This window comes from Panulirus ornatus, chromosome 10 (genome assembly GCF_036320965.1).
Source record: "Panulirus ornatus isolate Po-2019 chromosome 10, ASM3632096v1, whole genome shotgun sequence".
NCBI lineage: Eukaryota > Metazoa > Arthropoda > Malacostraca > Decapoda > Palinuridae > Panulirus > Panulirus ornatus.
The window spans coordinates 59,348,520-59,370,249 of NC_092233.1; the positions used below are offsets into that span (position 1 = coordinate 59,348,520).

Sequence of the window (21,730 nt, forward strand, 5' to 3'; positions counted from 1 at the left end):
CATCCACTTTACCATTCCACAATTCATTCCCTACATTACCAAATACCTCATACACCTCATTATTTTCTTCATTCCATTTAGTCATAACACATGCTCCTTTATAAATAACTCTTTCCACAGCCTGGATTCTTGACATCTGTGACTAATCCCAAGTCCATGTTCTGGCTGCATATGTCAGGGTTGGGAGGATTATTTTGTCACTTAATCCTTTTGTCAGTTCCATACCTACACTTCTACTCTTTATTATTTTATTAAGGGACCCAGTGACTCTACCTTACACTGCTTTCTCCCTAATCTCTTCCTCCATACCACCAAACTTACCAAAGATAGCTCGCAAGTATCTAAATTCTGTCACTTTTTCCAGTCTTTCTACCCCAGTATCTAATACACACTGTGCTTTCTTTTTTTTTTACTCTCTAGGGCTTTGCAAAATCTATACTTTCACTCTTGTTTCATTTCAAACATCATTACTTTTGCTCGCATTTACCTTCAGTCATTTACACGTACACATATCATAAACACACTTAATGGTCTTCTGCAACTCCTCTTCACTCTCATTAAACATCACAGTATCATCTCTAAACTGGCTTGTCACTAGCCACTATACCTCACCACCACACTCCATCTCAACACCCCTTTTTTCCTAGTCTTGCTTTCATCTCTCTTATCACTCCATCTATCCATATATCTTATTATTTACATACTTAACCTCTGTCTCCCGCGTTAGTGAGGAAGCACAAGGAAACAGACGAGGAATGGCCCAACCCACCCACATACACATGTATATACATAAATGCGCACACATGCACATATACATACATATACATTTCAACGTATACATACACAGTCATATACATATATATTTATTTTATTTTATTATACACTGTCGCTGTCTCCCGCATTAGCGAGGTAGTGCAGGGAAACAGACAAAAGAATGGCCCAACCCACCCACATACACATGTATACACATACACGTCCACACACGCACATATACATACCTATACATTTCGACGTATACATATACATACATACACAGACATATACATATATAAAGTCATGTACATAATTCATACTTGCTGCCCTTATTCATTCCCATTGCCACCCCGCCACACATGAAATGACAAACCCCCTTTCCCCGCATGCGTGCGAGGTAGCGCTAGGAAAAGACAACAAAGGCCACGTTAGAAAAACAAATGGATTTGTATGTAGCATTTATGGACCTGAAGAAGGCATATGATAGAGTTGATAGAGATGCTTTGTGGAAGGTATTAAGAGTATATGGTGTGGGAAGCAAGTTGCTAGAAGCAGTTAAAAGTTTTTATTGAGGATGTAAGGCACGTGTACGAGTAGGAAGAGAGGAAAGTGATTGGTTCTCAGTGAATGTTGGTTTGCGGTAGGGGTGCATGATGTGTCCATGGTTGTTTAATTTGTTTATGGATAGGGTTGTTAGGGAGGTGAATGCAAGAGTTTTGGAGAGAGGGGGACATATGCAGTCTGTTATGGATGAGAGGGCTTGGGAAGTGAGTCAGTTGTATGCTGATGATACAGCGCTGGTGGCTGATTCAGGTGAGAAACTGCAGAAGCTGGTGACTGAGACTGAGTTTGGTAAAGTGTGTGAAATAAGAAAGCTGAGAGTAAATGTGAATAAAAGCAAGGTTATTAGGTACAGTAGGGTTGAGGGACAAGTCAATTGGGAGGTAAGTTTGAATGGAGAAAAACTGGAGGAAGTGAAGTGTTTTAGATGTCTGGGAGTGGATTTGGGAGCGGATGGAACCATGGAAGCGGAAGTGAGTCACAGGGTCGGGGAGGGGGTGAAGGTTCTGGTAGCATTGAAGAATGTGTGGAAGGCGAGAACATTATCTCGGAAAGCAAAAATGGGTATGTTTGAAGGAATAGTGGTTCCAACAATGTTACAAGGCATGGGCTATAGATAGGGTTGTTCAGAGAAGGGTGGATGTGTTGGAAATGAGATGTCTTAGGACAATATGTGGTGTGAGGTGGTTTGATCGAGTAAGTAACGTAAGGGTAAGAGAGATGTGTGGTAATAAAAAGAGTGTGGTTGAGAGAGCAGAAGAGGGTGTGTTGAAATGGTTTGGTCACATGGAGAGAATGAGTGAGGAAAGATTGACAAAGAGGATATATGTGTCAGAAGTGGAGGGAATGAGGAGAAGTAGGAGACCAAATAGGAGGTGGAAGGATGGAGTGAAAAAGATTTTGAGTGATTGGGGCCTGAACATGCAGGAGGGTGAAAGACATGCAAGGAATAGAGTGAATTGGAATGATGTGGTATACTGGGGTCAACCTGCTGTCAATGGATTGAACCAAGGCATGTGAAGCATGTGGAGTAAACCATGGAAAGTTTTGTGGGGCCTGAATGTGGAAATGGAGCTGTGGTGTTGGTGCATTATACACAACAGTTAGAGACTGAGCGTGAACGAATGTGGCCTTTGTTGTCTTTTCCTAGCGCTACCTTGTGCACGTGTGCAGGGAGGAGGGTGTCATTTTGTGTGTGGCAGGGTGGTGACGGGAATGAATAAAGGCAGCAAGTATGAATTATGTACCTGTGTATATCTGTATATGTCTGTGTACGTATATATATGTATACGTTGAAATGTATAGGTATGTATATGTGCGTGTGTGGACATGTATGTATATACATGTGTATGTGGGTGGGTTGGGCCATTCTTTCGTCTGTTTCCTTGCGCTACCTCGCTAACGCGGGAGACAGTGACAAAGTATGATAAATAACTAAATAAATTATATATTTATTATACTTTGAATATATATATATATATATATATATATATATATATATATATATATATATATATATATATATATATATATATTTATTTGTTTTATTTATTTTGCTTTGTCGCTGTCTCCCGCGTTAGCGAGGTAGCGCAAGGAAACAGACGAAAGAAATGGCCCAACCCACCCACATACACATGTATATACATACACGTCCACACACGCAAATATACATACCTATACATCTCAATGTACACATATATATACACACACAGACATATACATATATACACATGTACATAATTCATACTGTCTACCTTTATTTATTTATTTGCTTTGTTGCTGTCACCCGCGTTAGCGAGGTAGCGCAAGGAAACAGACGAAAGAATGGCCCACCCCACCCACATACACATGTATATACATACACGTCCACACACGCAAATATACATACCTATACATGTCAACGTATACATATATATATACACACATGACAAATACATATATACACATGTACATAATTCATACTGTCTGCCTTTATTTATTCCCATCGCCATATATATATTGAAAAACCATGATGACATCACACAGCCCTGCTTCACACCCACGTATATACTGAAACTTTTATTTGACTCTTGTTAGACAGGTTCGCAGATGAAAGAGTGAAGATGGTATGGGCATATATAGAATACAGAGGTCCCTTCTTTATTTTGGTATTATCAACTGCACTTTCAAGTATCCATATTCATCCTATATTGTTGGACTTAAGACATGCAATTTTATATTTGGTGGTATTGATATATAGATGCTGCAGGTATCTGGGAGTGGATGTGGTGGTACAAGGAACTATGGAGGCTGAAATGAGTTAGGGTGTGGAAGAGGGAGCTAAGATTCTGGTTGCATTAAGGATTGTGTAAAAGGTAAAGCCAGTGTCTATCAGGACAAAGATAAGTATGTTTGAGGTTTCTGCTTGCTGTTGTAGCCTTGACAGTTGTTATGAATGCAAGTCTTGGATCATGAAGGCAAAAGAAAGAGGCATGATGTGAAGAAAGTTAAATGCTTAAAGAAATGTGACATGAAGAGACTTGATTATGAGAAATGACATTGTCAGAGAGAGATGTGGTAGTGAGTGTAGTTGGAAGGATAAGGCTGATCAGGGTATGCCAAAATGTTTCAGGCATATGGAGATGATGAGAAAGAGGTTCTATGTGTCAGAAGTAGAGGTAGCTAGGGAGAGGGCGAGACTGAGAGGAAAATGGAGGATGTAGAAAAGCAAGAAGCTTGCACTGAAGAGAACACTGTGCTTTCAGAGCATTGTCTATGGGAGAGCCAGCTGTAGTACCATCAGAACAGAAAAGTGAAAGAAAGGTAGAACTACAGTTCATAGAAATACCCTTAGCTAAAGACCAGGAAGACCTACCAGTGGATGATGAAAAGAGGTTATCACACTCCCCTTGAATAAAGGAATGCTTCACTTCATAGATAACATACTTTCAGTGGTAAATGCTAAGTGGGAATTAGAAGGAGAGCTTTACCAAGCCTAATATGCCTGATCCCTTGCCTGAATGGCCTTAGAACAGGAACAATTGAACCATGGATTGGAAGGAGAGGTTGTCTTGGAGGATGAGGGGATAAATGCTTTCATTCCCATGAGAATAACTTCTGCTATGTATTTGAGAGAGACAGAAGCATCACCAAATAAGACAGTAATTTACCCAAGGAAAGTTAGAATAGAAGTTACACAAGTTATCTCAATCAGCTTTGTTGAGGTGCCAGTATTTATGCTTAGAAGGGGCTCCCATTAAGGTTAAAAGTAATACTCTAATTACCAAAGTGTACTGTAACCAATAAACAGTAAATTTATTTTTTCAAATATCCTGGGATATGTTTCTTTCATTGTCATTACAGTAATCCTGTTTGGAAAATCCAAAAGTAGTTCCTTCACTTCATTTACTATTCTATACACAGAAATGTGGTTTTGTCTCTGATATTCTGAGCAGACAATTGATTATTGTAAAAAATATTCACTTAAGTTCTGGCTTGGTTAACAAATATTTCAAAAGGTTAAAAAAAAAAGTACATCCTTGACAAATAAAACTGAACTGCTATCCTTAACATGTTATTTAAAGGTTTCTCCACCATAAATATAACTTCTTAACTAATAAGAACAAAGCATGATCTTTGAAAATATACTCATACACTGCCACTCTTATAACAGTTTAAAAAACAGCAGCATATGTTTCATCGCTTGGCAAGACTGCCTTCACTCCCTGTAATGATAGCCATTCCAGTGATCTCTCAGGCAAACTCATACAGTAGTTTATTTACTCATCTACCAATCTGTACACAAATACAGTAAACCCCTCAAATCTGGCATTCCAAATAGTGATCTCACCCCACAACAAGCTATTTCTGAAAATATAACAAATGAAATTAACATATCTTAATTCCAGCCATTCTACCCCAAAACTGGGACTTCTAGTTGTAGGGTGAGTCTCGCCCTACAACAAGCTATTTCTGAAAATATAACACATAAAATTTACATTATCTTAATTCCAGCCATTGTACCCCAAAATCGGGACTTCTGGTTGTAGTTCCTGGAATGGTTTGTTTTAGCTGTGCAATACTGCAGTTCTCTATGCTTTCAATTTTTTTTTTTTTCCTGAATTCTTGGTTTCACATTTTTCTTTTTTTCCATTGTGCATCTTCTAAGAGCCCAGCATCCAGCCCCCATGTTAAGTGTCTGGAAACTGGCAAAAGATTTAAGAGGCTCTACAGTACATATATCTGGCTTTAAAATTCTGAAGAAAATACATATAATAAAATATTCCATGAAATATTCACTAACTGAACTGGGGGTCTGTATTACAAAATTTAGAAGTACATCCATATTTGTACAAATAAAAGTAAGCTGCCAATATATGATGTGTTAAAGATTTATGCATCATATATAGCAGTTCTTATCCGATGAGCCTCATCCATGATCTCCATTGAAAATGTCCACATGGAATGCCATGTATAATGCCTTAGAACAGCAGCATATATATCGTCATTGTTCGTAAGGTCACCTTTTATCCTTGGAATGATGTGCACTTGGAGATGCTGTAATTATGAAAATATTAGATGGATTTTATACACATTTATAAGTAAATACTATACATTTTTTCTATACATGTTTACAGTTTCCTGTGTTTGTGACACAGCAGAAGTACAAGACAATGAAATGACCTCATTCACCCACATCCACTTTAGCTGTTCTATGTAATACCCCTAAACCAAAGCACTGTATCCACAACCAGGCCCCACGGACCTTTCTGTGGTTTCCCTTGACCGCTTAAGATGCCTTAGTTCAGTCCATTGACAGAATGTTACCCTCTGTACACTACATTGCTCCAATTCACCCTTCTGCATGTTCAGGCCCAAGTCACTTGAGCCTTTTTCACTCCATCCTCCCATGTCCAATTCAATCTCTCCCTTTTCCTTGTTCCCTCCACTTCAGATACATGTACCCTCTTTATCAACCTTCTCCCACACATTATCTGTACCCTCTTTATCAACCTTCTCCCACACATTCTCAGGTTTTCTCCACTCAAAGTCACGCTACAACCAACCTGCCTTCTTCACTACTAAACTGAAGCCTTAAAGCCTGGAAATTTTTGTGTGTCTAGGACTAGGGTAAAAAACTATACAAGTACAGCTGGGTTCCCCAGAGACAGAGGGTAAGATATTGTGCCACATGGGTAACTATAACTCCAGGATATTTTCCCCAGTGCTAATTACAGTTTCTTGTGGCATTAGGTGCCTCTAAATACCAATAAAGTACATCTTCATATTTAAATAAGAGTGGCAAGGCAATCCATACATGTACAGCAATAAAGTGTACAAGTATTAGAGAACAATCCTTTAAGAACGAAATGTAAAAAAAAAAAAAAGAAGTATAAGACCAAACATTACAAACTGATCATTATCATGAAAATTTATGTTTTAGTGGAGGTGTGACAAGATGGGGATGCATGGTTTATCTTATCACTATCATGTGGCTCACAAATGACCAGTAACGCTTATTACACAGATATAGTTATTTCTTTTAAATATTAAAAACATACTTTTTCAAATATCAAACCAGCTTGACACAGCAGATTAGAAATTCAGCTTTTATAGCAAAAATGAATGGGTTAAGTGGCCTTCCTTAGTGTTTTTTCTGTATATCCCCATTCTCCTGACCTCTTATTTTTCTACTTGTACTTGCTTTGACTGTTGCCTTAAATAGCCTCCTGAACCTGGTCTCCTTTTCTGGCTTTCCTCACCTCCTTGTTTGGAGGATGGTCATATTCCATCCTAAGAGTCATCAAAGACTTATGCCTGCTGACCTCCCTCTGTATGGTTTCCCCTCATATGCTACTATCTCCTGCAGCCTTGCTACGTCCTCCTGGTGTTTTACCTTATCTAGAATCTGCTTTATCCTCACTGCACAACTGTCTTGAATGATCTTTGCTCCTTTAACTATTCCATCCATTTCACCACATGCATTCCTATCTTTTCTCCGACAGTATACAATGCTACTCCATAGCTCTACATAATAATTCATTTCTTGTCAGTTTAAGGGATTCTAGGTTTGCAGTCTCCTTTAAGTACTTCAGTTACAGCCATTATCTCTTATTATCTATCCACCCAAAATTGTGTGTGTGTAATTACCAATATGTTTTTTTTTTATAGTGACTGCCACAAGCAAAAAATCCTCAAACTCTTTACTATCTTGATTTTTTTTTGAACTTTAAAGAACTGAGAAATTAATCATTAAAATTTAATAAGAAAGAACATTGTGCATACCTGATTTTTCGTAGGTTTTGAGTCCTCCAGAATAACAAATGTTGAGGACGTAACCTTCTGGCTAGACTCTAGCTTCTGTTGAACCAGTAGCATTGTAAGGAATAAGTCTGTAACTTGTTCTGGACTTGCTTTCAAGAAACTTTCGCATGGTTTTATTAAGGTTACATACACATCTTACACGAAGTTAAGGAAAACAAGTGAAGTTACTGAAGCAGAAGAGGGTGTTTTGAAATGGTTTGGTCACATGGAGAGAATGAGTGAGGAAAGATTGACCAAGAGGATATATGTGTCAGAGGTGGAGGGAACGAGGAGAAGTGGGAGACCAAATTGGAGGTGGAAAGATGGTGTGAAAAAGATTTTGAGTGATCGGGGCCTGAACATGCAGGAGGGTGAAAGGCGTGCAAGGAATAGAGTGAACTGGAACGATGTGGTATACCGGGGTGGACATGCTGTCAATGGATTGAACCAGGGCATGTGAAGCGTCTGGGGTAAACCGTGGAAAGTTCTGTGGGGCCTGGATGTGGAAAGGGAGATGTGGTTTCAGTGCATTATTACACAACAGCTAGAGAATGTGAACGAATGTGGCCTTTGTTGTCCTTTCCTAGCGCTACCTTGCGCACATGAGGGGGGAGAAGGTTGTTATTTCATGTGTGCGGGGTGGCGATGAGAATGAATAAAGGCAGACAGTATGAATAAATGTACATGTGTATATATGTATGTGTCTGTGTATATATATGTATACATTCAGATGTATAGGTATGTATAGATATCTGGGAGTGGATCTGGCAGCGGATGGAACCATGGAAGCGGAAGTGGATCATAGGGTGGGGGAGGGGGCGAAAATTCTGGGGGCCTTGAAGAATGTGTGGAAGTCGAGAACATTATCTCGGAAAGCAAAAATGGGTATGTTTGAAGGAATAGTGGTTCCAACAATGTTGTATGGTTGCGAGGCGTGGGCTATGGATGGAGTTGTGCGCAGGAGGATGGATGTGCTGGAAATGAGATGTTTGAGGACAATGTGTGGTGTGAGGTGGTTTGATCGAGTGAGTAACGTAAGGGTAAGAGAGATGTGTGGAAATAAAAAGAGCGTGGTTGAGAGAGCAGAAGAGGGTGTTTTGAAGTGGTTTGGGCACATGGAGAGAATGAGTGAGGAAAGATTGACCAAGAGGATATATGTGTCGGAGGTGGAGGGAACGAGGAGAAGAGGGAGACCAAATTGGAGGTGGAAAGATGGAGTGAAAAAGATTTTGTGTGATCGGGGCCTGAACATGCAGGAGGGTGAAAGGAGGGCAAGGAATAGAGTGAATTGGAGCGATGTGGTATACCGGAGTTGACGTGCTGTCAGTGGATTGAATCAAGGCATGTGAAGCGTCTGGGGTAAACCATGGAAAGCTGTGTAGGTATGTATATTTGCGTGTGTGGACGTATGTATATACATGTGTATGGGGGGGGGTTGGGCCATTTCTTTCGTCTGTTTCCTTGCGCTACCTCGCAAACGCGGGAGACAGCGACAAAGTATAATAAAAAAAAAATATATATGTATTTTTTTTTTTTATAGTATTCGCCATTTCCTGCATTAGCGAGGTAGCATTAAGAACAGAGGACTGGGCCTTTGAGGGAATATCCTCACATGGCCACCTTCTCTGTTCCTTCTTTTGGAAAAAAAAAAAAAAAATGAGAAGGAAGGATTTCCAACCCCCCGCTCCCTTCCCTTTTAGTCGCCTTCTACGACACGCAGGGAATACGTGGGAAGTATTCTCTCTCCCCCATCCCCAGGGATAATATATATATATATATATATATATATATATATATATATATATATATATATATTATCCCTGGGGATAGGGGAGAGAGAATACTTCCCACGTATTCCCTGCGTGTCGTAGAAGGCGACTAAAAGGGGAGGGAGCGGGGGGCTGGAAATCCTCCCCTCTCGTTTTTTTTTTTTAATTTTCCAAAAGAAGGAACAGAGAATTGGGCCAGGTGAGGGTATTCCCTCAAGGCCCAGTCCTCTGTTCTTAACGCTACCTCGCTAATGCGGGAAATGGCGAATAGTTTGAAAGAAAGAAAGAATATATATATATATATATATATATATATATATATATATATATATATATATATATATATATATATATATATATGTTCTCGACTTCCACACATTTTTCAAGGCTCCCAAAATTTTCGCCCCCTCCCCCACCCTATGATCCACTTCCGCTTCCATGGTTCCATCCGCTGACAGATCCACTCCCAGATATCTAAAACACTTCACTTCCTCCAGTTTTTCTCCATTCAAACTCACCTCCCAATTGACTTGACCCTCACCCCTACTGTACCTAATAACCTTGCTCTTATTCACATTTACTCTCAACTTTCTTCTTCCACACACTTTACCAAACTCAGTCACCAGCTTCTGCAGTTTCTCACATGAATCAGCCACCAGCGCTGTATCATCAGCGAACAACAACTGACTCACTTCCCAAGCTCTCTCATCCCCAACAGACTTCATACTTGCCCCTCTTTCCAGGACTCTTGCATTTACCTCCCTTACAACCCCATCCATAAACAAATTAAACAACCATGGAGACATCACACACCCCTGCCGCAACAATGTTGTATGGTTGCGAGGCGTGGGCTGTGGATAGAGATGTGCGCAGGAGGATGGATGTGCTGGAAATGAGATGTTTGAGGACAATGTGTGGTGTGAGGTGGTTTGATCGAGTAAGTAACGTAAGGGTAAGAGAGATGTGTGGAAATAAAAAGAGCGTGGTTGAGAGAGCAGAAGAGGGTGTTTTGAAATGGTTTGGGCACATGGAGAGAATGAGTGAGGAGAGATTGACCAAGAGGATATATGTGTCGGAGGTGGAGGGAACGAGGAGAAGAGGGAGACCAAATTGGAGGTGGAAAGATGGAGTGAAAAAGATTTTGTGTGATCGGGGCCTGAACATGCAGGAGGGTGAAAGGAGGGCAAGAAATAGAGTGAATTGGAGTCATGTGGTATACAGGGGTTGACGTGCTGTCAGTGGATTGAAGCAAGGCATGTGAAGCGTCTGGGGTAAACCATGGAAAGCTGTGTAGGTATGTGTATTTGCGTGTGTGGACGTGTGTATGTACATGTGTATGGGGGGGGGGTTGGGCCATTTCTTTCGTCTGTTTCCTTGCGCTACCTCGCAAACGCGGGAGACAGCGACAAAGTATTAAAAAAAAAAAAAAAAAAAAAAAAAAAAAAAAAATATATATATATATATATATATATATATGTTGCCCTGGGACCCCCCTTTGTTAGGTTCTTGCAGCTTCAAGGCTGCACTCTGCCTAGAACCAAGTGAGCTTCTTTTGGGTTGGAAATTCCTCGAGGAAAGCTTTACTCTTTTCCAATCACTAAGAGTAATAAAGCCCTTAAAAGATGACCTCTTACAGTGTTACCATGTTCTTTGCATATAAAAGGATACGTCCTGGCAGAACAGGGTTAGGTGCCATAAAAGCACAGGAATGTTTTGTTTTAACAATGAAAAAATCTTGAGGAACTTTTGTTGGTCCAAACAGGAAGGCCTCATCAAGCTCTGGTTTGGTGATTTCTAAAGGTCTGTAAAAATAAAAATGGTAAATCAGAGCAATAAATTTCTTTCAAATGTATTTTTTCAAAATGCAATTAAATATAATCAACACATGAATTTTTCTACCAGTCTTACATTACCAAACAAAATTATAAATAATTTCATAACAGCTAATTTAGTCATTTTTTCCTACATCACACTATCAATGTTATCAATTATTCCATGCCAATTTGCAATAGGTCGATCCATTGCAAAGACTCATTTTCAGGGAATTGGTTTTACAGGTGAGGGTCCTAACCCCAGGAGAGAAGGCTGAGATGCCCAATCCCTTTAAAAGATTGGCTACCTTATATGATTCTCTTTCACACAATCAATAGACAAAAATAAGTGCCTAATTACGAATGGAAATTTATCAAGTTTGCAGTACAGCAAAAAAGTTTAATGTTTCAGATCAACAGGAAGAGAGTCTGATGTAAAGACCTGGCTGTTGGTGATTAGCATATCTGTTAATTATTTGGTATGACTAGTAGAGACTAAAGAAAGTTTACAAGTGGTGAATTAATTTTACACAATGTATGAAAGAAGAAAGTTGAAAGCATATGTCTGTTAGAGTAAGTATTGGTTTTAGAAAGGTATAACATAATTTTGTCTGAAGCAGGGGTAATATTTAGCATCCACCATATATTTTGCTTAGTGCTCTGTAATGGTGTCCACTGCTGCCACCCAAAGGCTGAACTTACCAATCTCAGTTGATCCAGTACTTTTGTGAGCCAGCTGTTGATCTTCTGTTTGAAGGCCTGTGTTAATTCCTGATGAATTTTTTTATTACACTGGACAATCACTGAAAAGCATCTCCATTTTCCCAGCAGGGCTCTAAAGTATTTTTGTTTGTCTTTTCAGTAAATTTCAAAGCATATTTATTTAGTAGATTAGTCTGTCTTTCTATATGCAGGGTTTTTAGTTCTGAAATGTTCATTTTCTAGTCTGCTACCACATTTAGGTAATCATATAATTTCCATTCTTTTTTCATGGCTTTTAGAGTTCTTTATGTCTTTCATATTAATTCAGATATTTCATTTCTTTTGTTCTACTTGTAAATTGCTTCAGAATTCCTTCTAGTTTATTTTTTTTGTTTGGCTTGTATTGCAATGGCTTCAAAACCTGACCTGCTTGCCTTGCACTGCAATGTTCAGTCACTTTTCCTCTTCTCTTGATATTACTTTGGCTTTTGCTCCTGAGAGCTGGCCACTTGTGTGCCCCCACCACTAGCCAGACCACACAATACATGGCAAGCTTTTGTGTCCCATAATTACTGTGCAGCTGTTGGCAACTCTGGGGTAGGCAGATCTGATAACCGTTTCTTTCCCCACACCTCGAAGCTTAGGAACTCTCTACCCTCTCATACCTTTCCCAACATGTATGATGTGGTACAGATTTTTCACTTCCTCCAAAATTCATAAATACTCTTCCTTGTCTCTTCTTTTTTCCATTCATTGACTGATCTGTATTTTAATAAAGGCCTGGCCTTAATATAGACTTTTGTCCTTAACCGGAGCCTCCAATGTTAAGAAAAGAAACAAAAAAAGGGCTCCTGTATACACTGAACTTTCAGTCTCTTGAAGTGATTTTTTTCATTATCACACCATCTTATCTTTCTTCACAGTTCCATCTATTCAATATGCTCAATGAATTCAAGTTTCTCATTCACTGTTTCCTAGGTCTTTGACTTCTGCTCCTTTTTCTATCACTTTCCCTACTGAGCCTTTATGCAGTCATGTCATATCATTGAGCATTTTACAACTCACTCATATAAAAATTTCTTCTTTAAATGCCACGAGGTTCTCTCTTGCCTATTTATGAATTATGTTCATGGCTTTTTTCAAATGTTTTTAATCATCCTCTGGTCTTATCACTTTACTGATTCTTGTGTCATCAGCAATGCATCTTTCTATGCTTCCTTAACTATACTGTCAACAATATTATTTCAAAAAGAAATGAGGCTAATTCTGTTTCTTGTGGTACATCCAACAGATCATATCTATGATATGATTCCTCTATCTATTACACTGAATTTTCTGTCATCTTGAAGCTCTTTCTTTCATCTATAATGCTTTGCTTCATTATTTTTTCTGGAAAGATTCTGTGGTTTACTTTGTCAGATGCCTTAGTAAAGTCAAGAAAAATCATATCCATTCTCTTTCCTTGCATTATCTTAATAGAATCAGTTAAGTGTAACAGTAGCCGAGTTTCTGTACTAATACATCTCTTGGCATAAAGCCATGTTGTCCTTTATTTACATAGTTGTTGTTAATTAGGGGTTTTATGCTATTATTTTATTACCCTGAAACTTTTCTTACATGTGATATTAAAATAACTTGTCTGTAACTTGGATCCTCCTTTATGTAATGCCAATAATTGTGTCATTTTGTGGATGTCTGCTACTATATTTTGCTTTCATCTACTTTACCTCATTAGTAACATCACTGGTTTTGCTACTATTCTCTTTGTTTTAGGAAGATTAAAGGGATTCCAGAGGACCCAGGAGCTTAATTCTCCTTCAGTCGGTCTGCTGCTCCAGCCTCAGTTACCTCAATAACTAATTTTGCCATACTTTCATCATAATGGCTGAATAATTCATCATACACCTTTTTGTTTCTTTGAGCTAAATATTGCTTTGTATCAGTCATTTAACATCTTGCATAATTTTCTGAGAGTCACTTTTATACTTTTTCTCCTACCTTGAAGGACCAGTCTCATATTTCTTGTTTTTAGCTTTTAATCGAATAGTTTCTCTTTTGGTGCTTTCCATTTCTTACGATTTTTCCTTTTTTCTGGTATTAATTACGTGACTTCATTTCATCTTCTAAAATGTTGTTGCACTGGCTTCTATGTTGTTGTCAATGAAGACATAGTTTCAATTTACACCACATTCCATTTTATGAAATTCATGTAATTCAATTCATAGGCATATTCACTTCCTGCATCATGTTTCCACACTGTATGTTGTAGCTAATTTTATGAGATTGTGATTTGAGATGCTTGTTTTATGTGCTTCATTGTCTGAGAATATAGCCGTATCATTTGAAAAGATAATGTTGAATAAAAACCCTTTTTAGTTCTCTCATTTGCCAATCCACTGGTGTTTATACTGATTAAATAAAAATATTAAGTTGAAGTGCAGGTTGGAATAGGTGGTGAACTGTTAAAAAAGTTAAAGAATTAGGGTAATTGGGTTCAGTAATACAGTCAAACTTCTTAGATCTGGATATCCATTTTCCAACTAATTTTTAGAAAATGGGTGAATCTGGCTAACCACTAAGAATCAGTAAATACAGATCTCAGGTTGGCCACTTGCCCAAGAGGTGCACTAGACTTTTCCCACCAAGTTACTGCTCCCACCTGGGTGGTGGCATCTCCATATGTTTACATCAGCAGCTCCCATGTTTATAACCCCTTTATCTGTGTATTTAGCCTGCATTTGTCCTCAAATATGCTGCTTAAAAAAAAGGCAACTGGTCTAGAGGAATGTTTACCTAATCAAAGGCTTTGGCATAAATGAATAATTGAACATACTGTGGTGCATTGCACATGACAGCTAGAGACTTAGTGAGAACGAAAGTGGTCTTTGTTGTTTTTTCCTAGCGCTACCTCATGCACATGCAGGGGGAGGGGGGTGCCATTTCATGTTTGGCAGGGTGGCGGCAGGAATGGATGAAGGCAGCATGTATGAATATGTACATGTGTATATATGTATATGTCTGTGTATGTATATGTATGTATACACTGATATGTATAGGTACGTACATGTGCGTGTGTATAGGTATGTATATGTGCGTGTGTGGGCATTTATCTATGTACATGTGTATGCGGGTGGGTTGGGCCATTCTTTCGTCTGTTTTCTTGCGCTACCTCGCTATCGCTGGAGACAGCGATAAAGTATAATAATATAATAATAATAATAATAATAATAATAATAATAATATTGATAATATGATAATAATAATAATAATAATAATAATAAACGCGGGAGACAGCGACAAAGCAAAATAAATAAATAAATAATAATAATAATAATAATAATAATAATAATAATAATACTGTGGTGGAGTGGAAATGCTCCGAGTTCCATCTGGCTTCATATTCAAGTGCAAACTAACTTTTGAACATGTTTCTGCTCCCCATTAGTTTCAATATGGCTTACCTTGGGATACCAGATGCAGCATCAGACAAGTTTGGATAGATTTGTGTTACCACTTGTCGAAGCTTATTTGCTTCTTCCTCCATCTCCTCTCTTTCTTTCCATTGCTGAACATGCTTCTCTTCATGTCCCTGAAGCTTTTGCATAATGTCTGTGCTTTCTGGTACAACGTGAATATGTACATGCTGAAATAAGTTACAAGAGTGAATATATGTATATCCACTATTTTACTTCTAAAAATTCTGAGGGCAGATACTGTACTTCTGAATCATAATTGACAGCAGCCCATGTTTCCACATCTTATGACCTAATTTTCAGTCTCGAGTAAGAAGGCCCTTGTGCAGTCTCTTTCAGAAATACCACTTTAGTGTAGAGCAACTGAAAGGAAATAATAAAATGCCTTGGGCTCAAGGTTCATTATAAAAAAGCAACATGGGCTAGTGGCAAACGAAAAGAAAGAGGAATGAGAAGATCACATCAGAGAAAGCAACCCTGATATGGATGAAGTGGAGAAGAAAAGACTTGTAGAAGCTGGAAGCTAACTCAAATTGCCTTGATATAAATGACAACAAGGGGGAACAACTAACTTAAAGGAGGGGGGAGGTTGTCCATCTTAATAAGAGTCACAAAGTAAATGCCCTCAAAACTCTACTTGGTACTAGATTTAGACCAAAGAATCCCTTAGCATTCTTTACAAACAATTCATGTGCTCAACCCTACACTAAGCCTCATCCAACTGCACAAAACAGATCACCCAATATTTGGCTGTCAGCATCTACAAAGACTCAACCTACTACAATTGAAACAAAGATCCTCAACATGCTTGGCAGTCAATTCCTTGCGACAGCATTAGACCCCTTCAACCAAACCACTCCATAACTAACCACCAACCCCAAGTAGATATAAAACAAGTAGATATAAAAATACTTCCCCTGCCTCACACTTAGACATATTCCCCACCTCCAATGAACATAAACTAAACTAACAAAATACATATAAAAGCATATATATATTTCTAGTAAGTACTAGTTGGTAGGCAGCTGCTGACCTGGGAGGTATATTACTGGTACTACTTGCCTGGGCATCGGGAGGCTTCGTGATGGCTGCATAGTGAGCCAGCACTTCAGTGGATGTCAAACTTCACTCCTCTGATTCAGACAACTGCCTTTTCTTTCTACCTCACCCATACTTGGACAGTTGGCATTCTGCCCACAAACATACAATCTCTCCTTGTCTCACACAATGCTTGATAAAACATAGATCACAAAATTCATTCTCCGTAACTCTTGATTTTCATGCATTGAGTGCTATGCACTAGCCCTGCCTTTTGGTAATATGGTAGGAGCAATAGATAGAAGTAGCAGGTAGGAACATTAGGCAGGAATATTCCACACAAACAATAGGTAGACATAGTAGGTAGGAACATTAGGCAGGAACAATGGGCAGAAGTAATAGGTTGGAACATAAGGCAGGAACATTAGGTATAAATATTAGGTAGAAGAAGTCGACAGGGACATTAGGTACAAGCCACTGATAATGTTGCGCTAGAGTTGCCCTCTGCCAGTGGCCTGCTCAGGATGAGGTGCTAAAGGATAAGAAGCAGTACCAGAGTTCACCAGTTATGGAGACTCTCTTGTCGTGGCCACCCCCTTAAGGGAGTTCCTGGAGGGAACTGGTATCAGAAATAGACAGGTAGATGGATATATATTTTTTCTTTCATACATGTCTGCCATTTTCCAAATTATCAAGACTGCCGGGAACATAGAAATGGTCACTTTTGCTCACATCCATTCTCTAGCTGTCATGCATAATCACAAGAGGATTCAATTGAACTTGTTTCAAGACTGGTAAGCTGTCACTGGTCAGTTACTTGAGAGGATGACTAATATATCAAGTAGTTTGAAATCCTATTTTGTGGTGGTTATTCTATCATTTCTGACAAGTCTTAGGCTATTATCTACAGCTCATGTAAAGAAAATTCACCCCAGTCTTCATTTGTGTTCTCTTGTGTAATTATATGATACATACATCAATGCTTTGTCCTGCTGCTGGACCATCCTGGATAGCAACCTGGCACCTTTTTGGTTCATAATGAGACATCACCACTTTTAGAGCTTTTTGGGTTAGTTGGGCCAAGTCGCTTACTTCTGCAGCTGTCAGATTGATGAAGCGTTTGGCTGGTCTCTCTGGAGTCAGAAGGATATCTAAACATGGAGTTAAGTAAGGGATAACGTATATACATTTGTTTAGAACAGGATTATGTATAAAGTCATGCAAGAAAGATGAATGTGACATGCATTAAGAGCTCTTGTGAATGGGAAGAAGCTGAGTGAAAAATGTGAAAGAGGACTGCACAATGGAGTACTCAACCTAACACACATGTATGGATAGAACAACTATTTTCCAAGATTATGCAGACTGGTAAAAAATGAGATTAATAGACAGATAACCTACATAATGTAGTATAGCATGGGTATTACTGGATTTCTTTTGCATGTGGTTACACAGTATCATCATCAGTGTAAAAAAATCATAAAGCATCTGGTATGAAGGATACGTCCTGGCACCAATGGCTTCTTGTTAACAAATGCATGAGAGAGTTGTGACTTCAAAAATACACAAGATCCAGGAAGGAAGACCTCACCAAACTGGTAACTGATGTAGGGACTAGGGAATGGCCTCAGGTCACAGATTCTGTGAGAAAATATCAAATTAGAATTGTGGTTAGAGCTTTTTTTTTATACATATTAGCCATTTCCCACATTAGTGAGGTAGTGTCAAGAACAGAGGACTGAGCCTAAGAGGAAAAATCTTCACTTGGCCCCCTTCTCTGTTCTTTCTTTTTGAAAAGTAAAAAGTGGAGCGGAGGATTTCCAGCCCCCACTCCCTTCCCTTTCAGTTGCCTTTTACGACACACAGGAATACGTGAGAAGTATTCTTTCTCCCCTATCCCCAGGGATATTTCAATAATACCCAACCACCAGAGGTTTGATTTAGTTTTTGTTTATCCTGCAAAGAGGTGAGGCCTGTCTCACTTGTTTCTCTGTTGTTATGTATTTGTATATGATATTCTTTCACAGTCATTAGAAAAAAATTTTTTCCTTTCACTTGAAAAATATGTTTTGAAGAAATAAAAACAGCTTCTCTCTGGGGCAGTCTCCTGTGGGCTGAGAGAATCCCTTAATCCCCTGTGGTCAGAGTTCTCTAATATATTTTTAACCCTTGGGAATCCTAAAGATCCCCTCAAGGTTTGCATGGCAATGCAACCAAGGAGAAAAAAATTATAATCATAATTCATGATTTTCTTAACTTTACCTTGGATATTCTGGTGAAAGTACTTCACTAATGTGATACAAGTCTAAACGTCTATGTGACTGAACTGGCATTTTCTCTCGAATCTTCTTCAGATGGTTGATGTCAATATCTGCGCATGCAAAACCTACTCCTTCCTTAATTTCTTTCAATACAGTTCCCCAGGGGTCTACAATCTGAAAAAAGATAACCATTAATTCAAGATTTAAAAACTATAAAGCAGTGAAATAATAAATAATTTTTGAAGCTAATCCAATTGCTAGAAATAGATTTCTATTTCTATCCAATTTGAACAAAATATTAAGGAAGCATGACGGAATGGATAAGGTCATAGTAGTAATGCATAGAAGGTGATCACAGAAGCATTGAAAGTTGTTTTGTCACAGCACCTGTCAGGACACATTACAGTTATACTTTTCATGTTTATTAAGCAGACTGGCAATTTTTGTCATGTGTTTGCCTATCCTACCAATGTCAGGCATTAGCTCTGGGAGAATAAGATGAGTTAGCAGCAAATGAGGAATCGAGCCAGAAAAAAAAATGCTTTTAACAAGTACAGAGCTGACTTTTTCCATATATTCTTTAACCAAAAAATACAAATATGAATACTTTATGCTCCTGCTCACTGCAAACCTTCCAGTCACAAATGTTAAACTTTTGCATTATCTTTCAAGTCTAATTGATTACATATATATACATTTTTATTTATAATTTAAGTCTAATTGATTACATATATATAAATTTTCATTTATAATACTAAGTTGGTCAGTAGTTTCTGATTTTTTTTTATTTCTTCACATGCTGGACTATAGAAAAGCTTTTCATTCTTATCCTCATGATGAATTAACAAGACATGAGTATTCCACATTTGATACGATAAATGTTTAACCAACAAAATTTCATTAATCAAGGGGCCTGTTATTTGCAAGGAACACTGTAATTATACAGCCTAAGGTTAGGTGTTCAGTTCTCATATATCAATATGAACTATATATGAGTCATTACTAATAGTGATAAAGTAAAACAACTTTTACTAATGTAGAGAAATCAAATTTCCAGTTCAAATAATTACATTTACTTATCTACCATTTATATATATGGCCCAACCCACTCACATACACATGTATATACATAAATGCCCACATGCACACATATAAATACCTATACATTTCAATGTGTACATACATATACATACACAGACACATACATATATACACATGTACATATACTTGCTGCCTTCATCCATTCCTGTTGCCACCCTACCACACATGAAAAAACAGCAACCCCCCCCCAGCATGCGTGAAGTAGCGCCAGGAAAAGACAACAAAGGCCACATTCATTCACACTCAGTCTCTAGCTGTCATGTATAATGCACCGAAACCACAGCTCCCTTTCCAAATCCAGGCCCCACAAAACTTTCCATGGTTTACCCCAGATGCTTCGCATGGCCTGGTTCAATCCACTGATAGCACGTCGACCCCAGTATACTACATCGTTCCAATTCACTCTATTCCTTGCACGCCTTTCAACCTCCTGTAAGCTTAGGCCCCGATCACTCAAAATCTTTTTCACTCCATCCTTCCACCTCCAATTTGGTCTCCTACTTCTCCTCATTCCCTCCACCTCTGACACATATATCCTCTTTGTCAATCTTTTCTCACTCATTCTCTCCATGTGACCAAACCATTTCAATACACCCTCTTCTGGTCTCTCAACCACATCCTTTTTATTACCACACATCTCTCTTACCCTTTCATTACTTATTCGATCAAATCACCTCACACCACATAGTGTCCTCAAACATTTCATTTTCAACACATCCACTGTCCTCCGCACAACCCTATCTATAGCTCATGCCTCGCAACCATATAACATTGTTGGAACCACTATTCCTTCAAACATACCCATTTTTGCTCTCCGAGATAACGTTCTCGCCTTCCACACATTCTTCAACGCTCCCAGAACCTTCACCCCCTCCCCCACCCTGTGAGTCACTTCCGCTTCCATGATTCCATCCATTGCTAAATCCACTCCCAAATATTTAAAAGACTTCAGTTCCTCCAGTTTTTCTCCATTCAAACTTACCTACCAATTAATTTCTCCCTCAACCCTACTGAACCTAATTACCTTGCTCTGATTCACATTTACTCTCAGCTTTCTTCTTTCACACACTTTACCAAACTGTCACCAGCCTCTGCAGTATCTCACCCAAATCAGCCACCAGTGCTGTATCATCAGCAAACAACAACTGACTCACTTCCCAAGCCCTCTCATCCACAACAGACTGCATACTTGCCCCTCTCTCCAAAACTCTTGCATTCACTTCCCTAACAACCTCATCCATAAACAAATTAAACAACCATGGAGACATCATGCACCCCTGCTGCAAACTGACACCCACTAAGAACCAGTCACTTTCCTCTCTTCCTATTTGTATACATGCCTTACATCTTTGATAAAAACTTTTCACTGTTTCTAGCAACTTACCTTCCACACCATATACTCTTAATACCTTCCACAAAGCATCTCTGTCAGCTGTCATATGCCTTCTCGAGATCCATAAATGCTACATACACATCCACCTGTTTTTCTAAGTATTTCTCACATACATTCTTCAAAGCAAACACCTGATTCACACATTCTCTACCACTTCTGAAACCACACTGCTCTCCTCCAATTTGATGCTCTGTACATGCCTTTACCCTCTCAATCAATCAATCAATCAATCAATAAATATATATATATATATATATATATATATATATATATATATATATATATATATATATATATATATATATATATTTATTTTTTTTTTTGCTTTGTCGCTGTCTCCCGCGTTTGCGAGGTAGTGCAAGGAAACAGACGAAAGAAATGGCCCAACCCACCCCCATACACATGTATATACATACGTCCACACACGCAAATATACATACCTACACAGCTTTCCATGGTTTACCCCAGACGCTTCACATGCCCTGATTCAATCCACTGACAGCACGTCAACCCCGGTATACCACATCAATCCAATTCACTCTATTCCTAGCCCTCCTTTCACCCTCCTGCATGTTCAGGCCCCGAT

The 21,730-nt window shown here is 38.7% G+C and overlaps 1 protein-coding gene across 4 annotated transcripts in view; it reads right to left on the reverse strand.

Moving 5' to 3' along the window:
• Positions 1-4,573: 4,573 nt before the first annotated feature.
• The window catches only part of NitFhit (NFT-1 protein), a 35,568-nt gene continuing 18,411 nt past the window's right edge, over positions 4,574-21,730 (reverse strand). For all 4 annotated transcript variants that reach the window (XM_071666013.1, XM_071666012.1, XM_071666015.1 and 1 more), the window contains exons 8-14: positions 18,652-18,824; positions 17,894-18,030; positions 17,365-17,540; positions 15,340-15,521; positions 11,034-11,167; positions 7,579-7,751; positions 4,574-5,850 (exon numbers count right to left, since the gene is read on the reverse strand). In XM_071666013.1, coding sequence (XP_071522114.1) covers positions 5,686-5,850; positions 7,579-7,751; positions 11,034-11,167; positions 15,340-15,521; positions 17,365-17,540; positions 17,894-18,030; positions 18,652-18,824 — 1,140 coding nt within the window. In that variant the 3' untranslated portion in view covers positions 4,574-5,685. The remainder of the gene's footprint in view (positions 5,851-7,578; positions 7,752-11,033; positions 11,168-15,339; positions 15,522-17,364; positions 17,541-17,893; positions 18,031-18,651; positions 18,825-21,730) is intronic.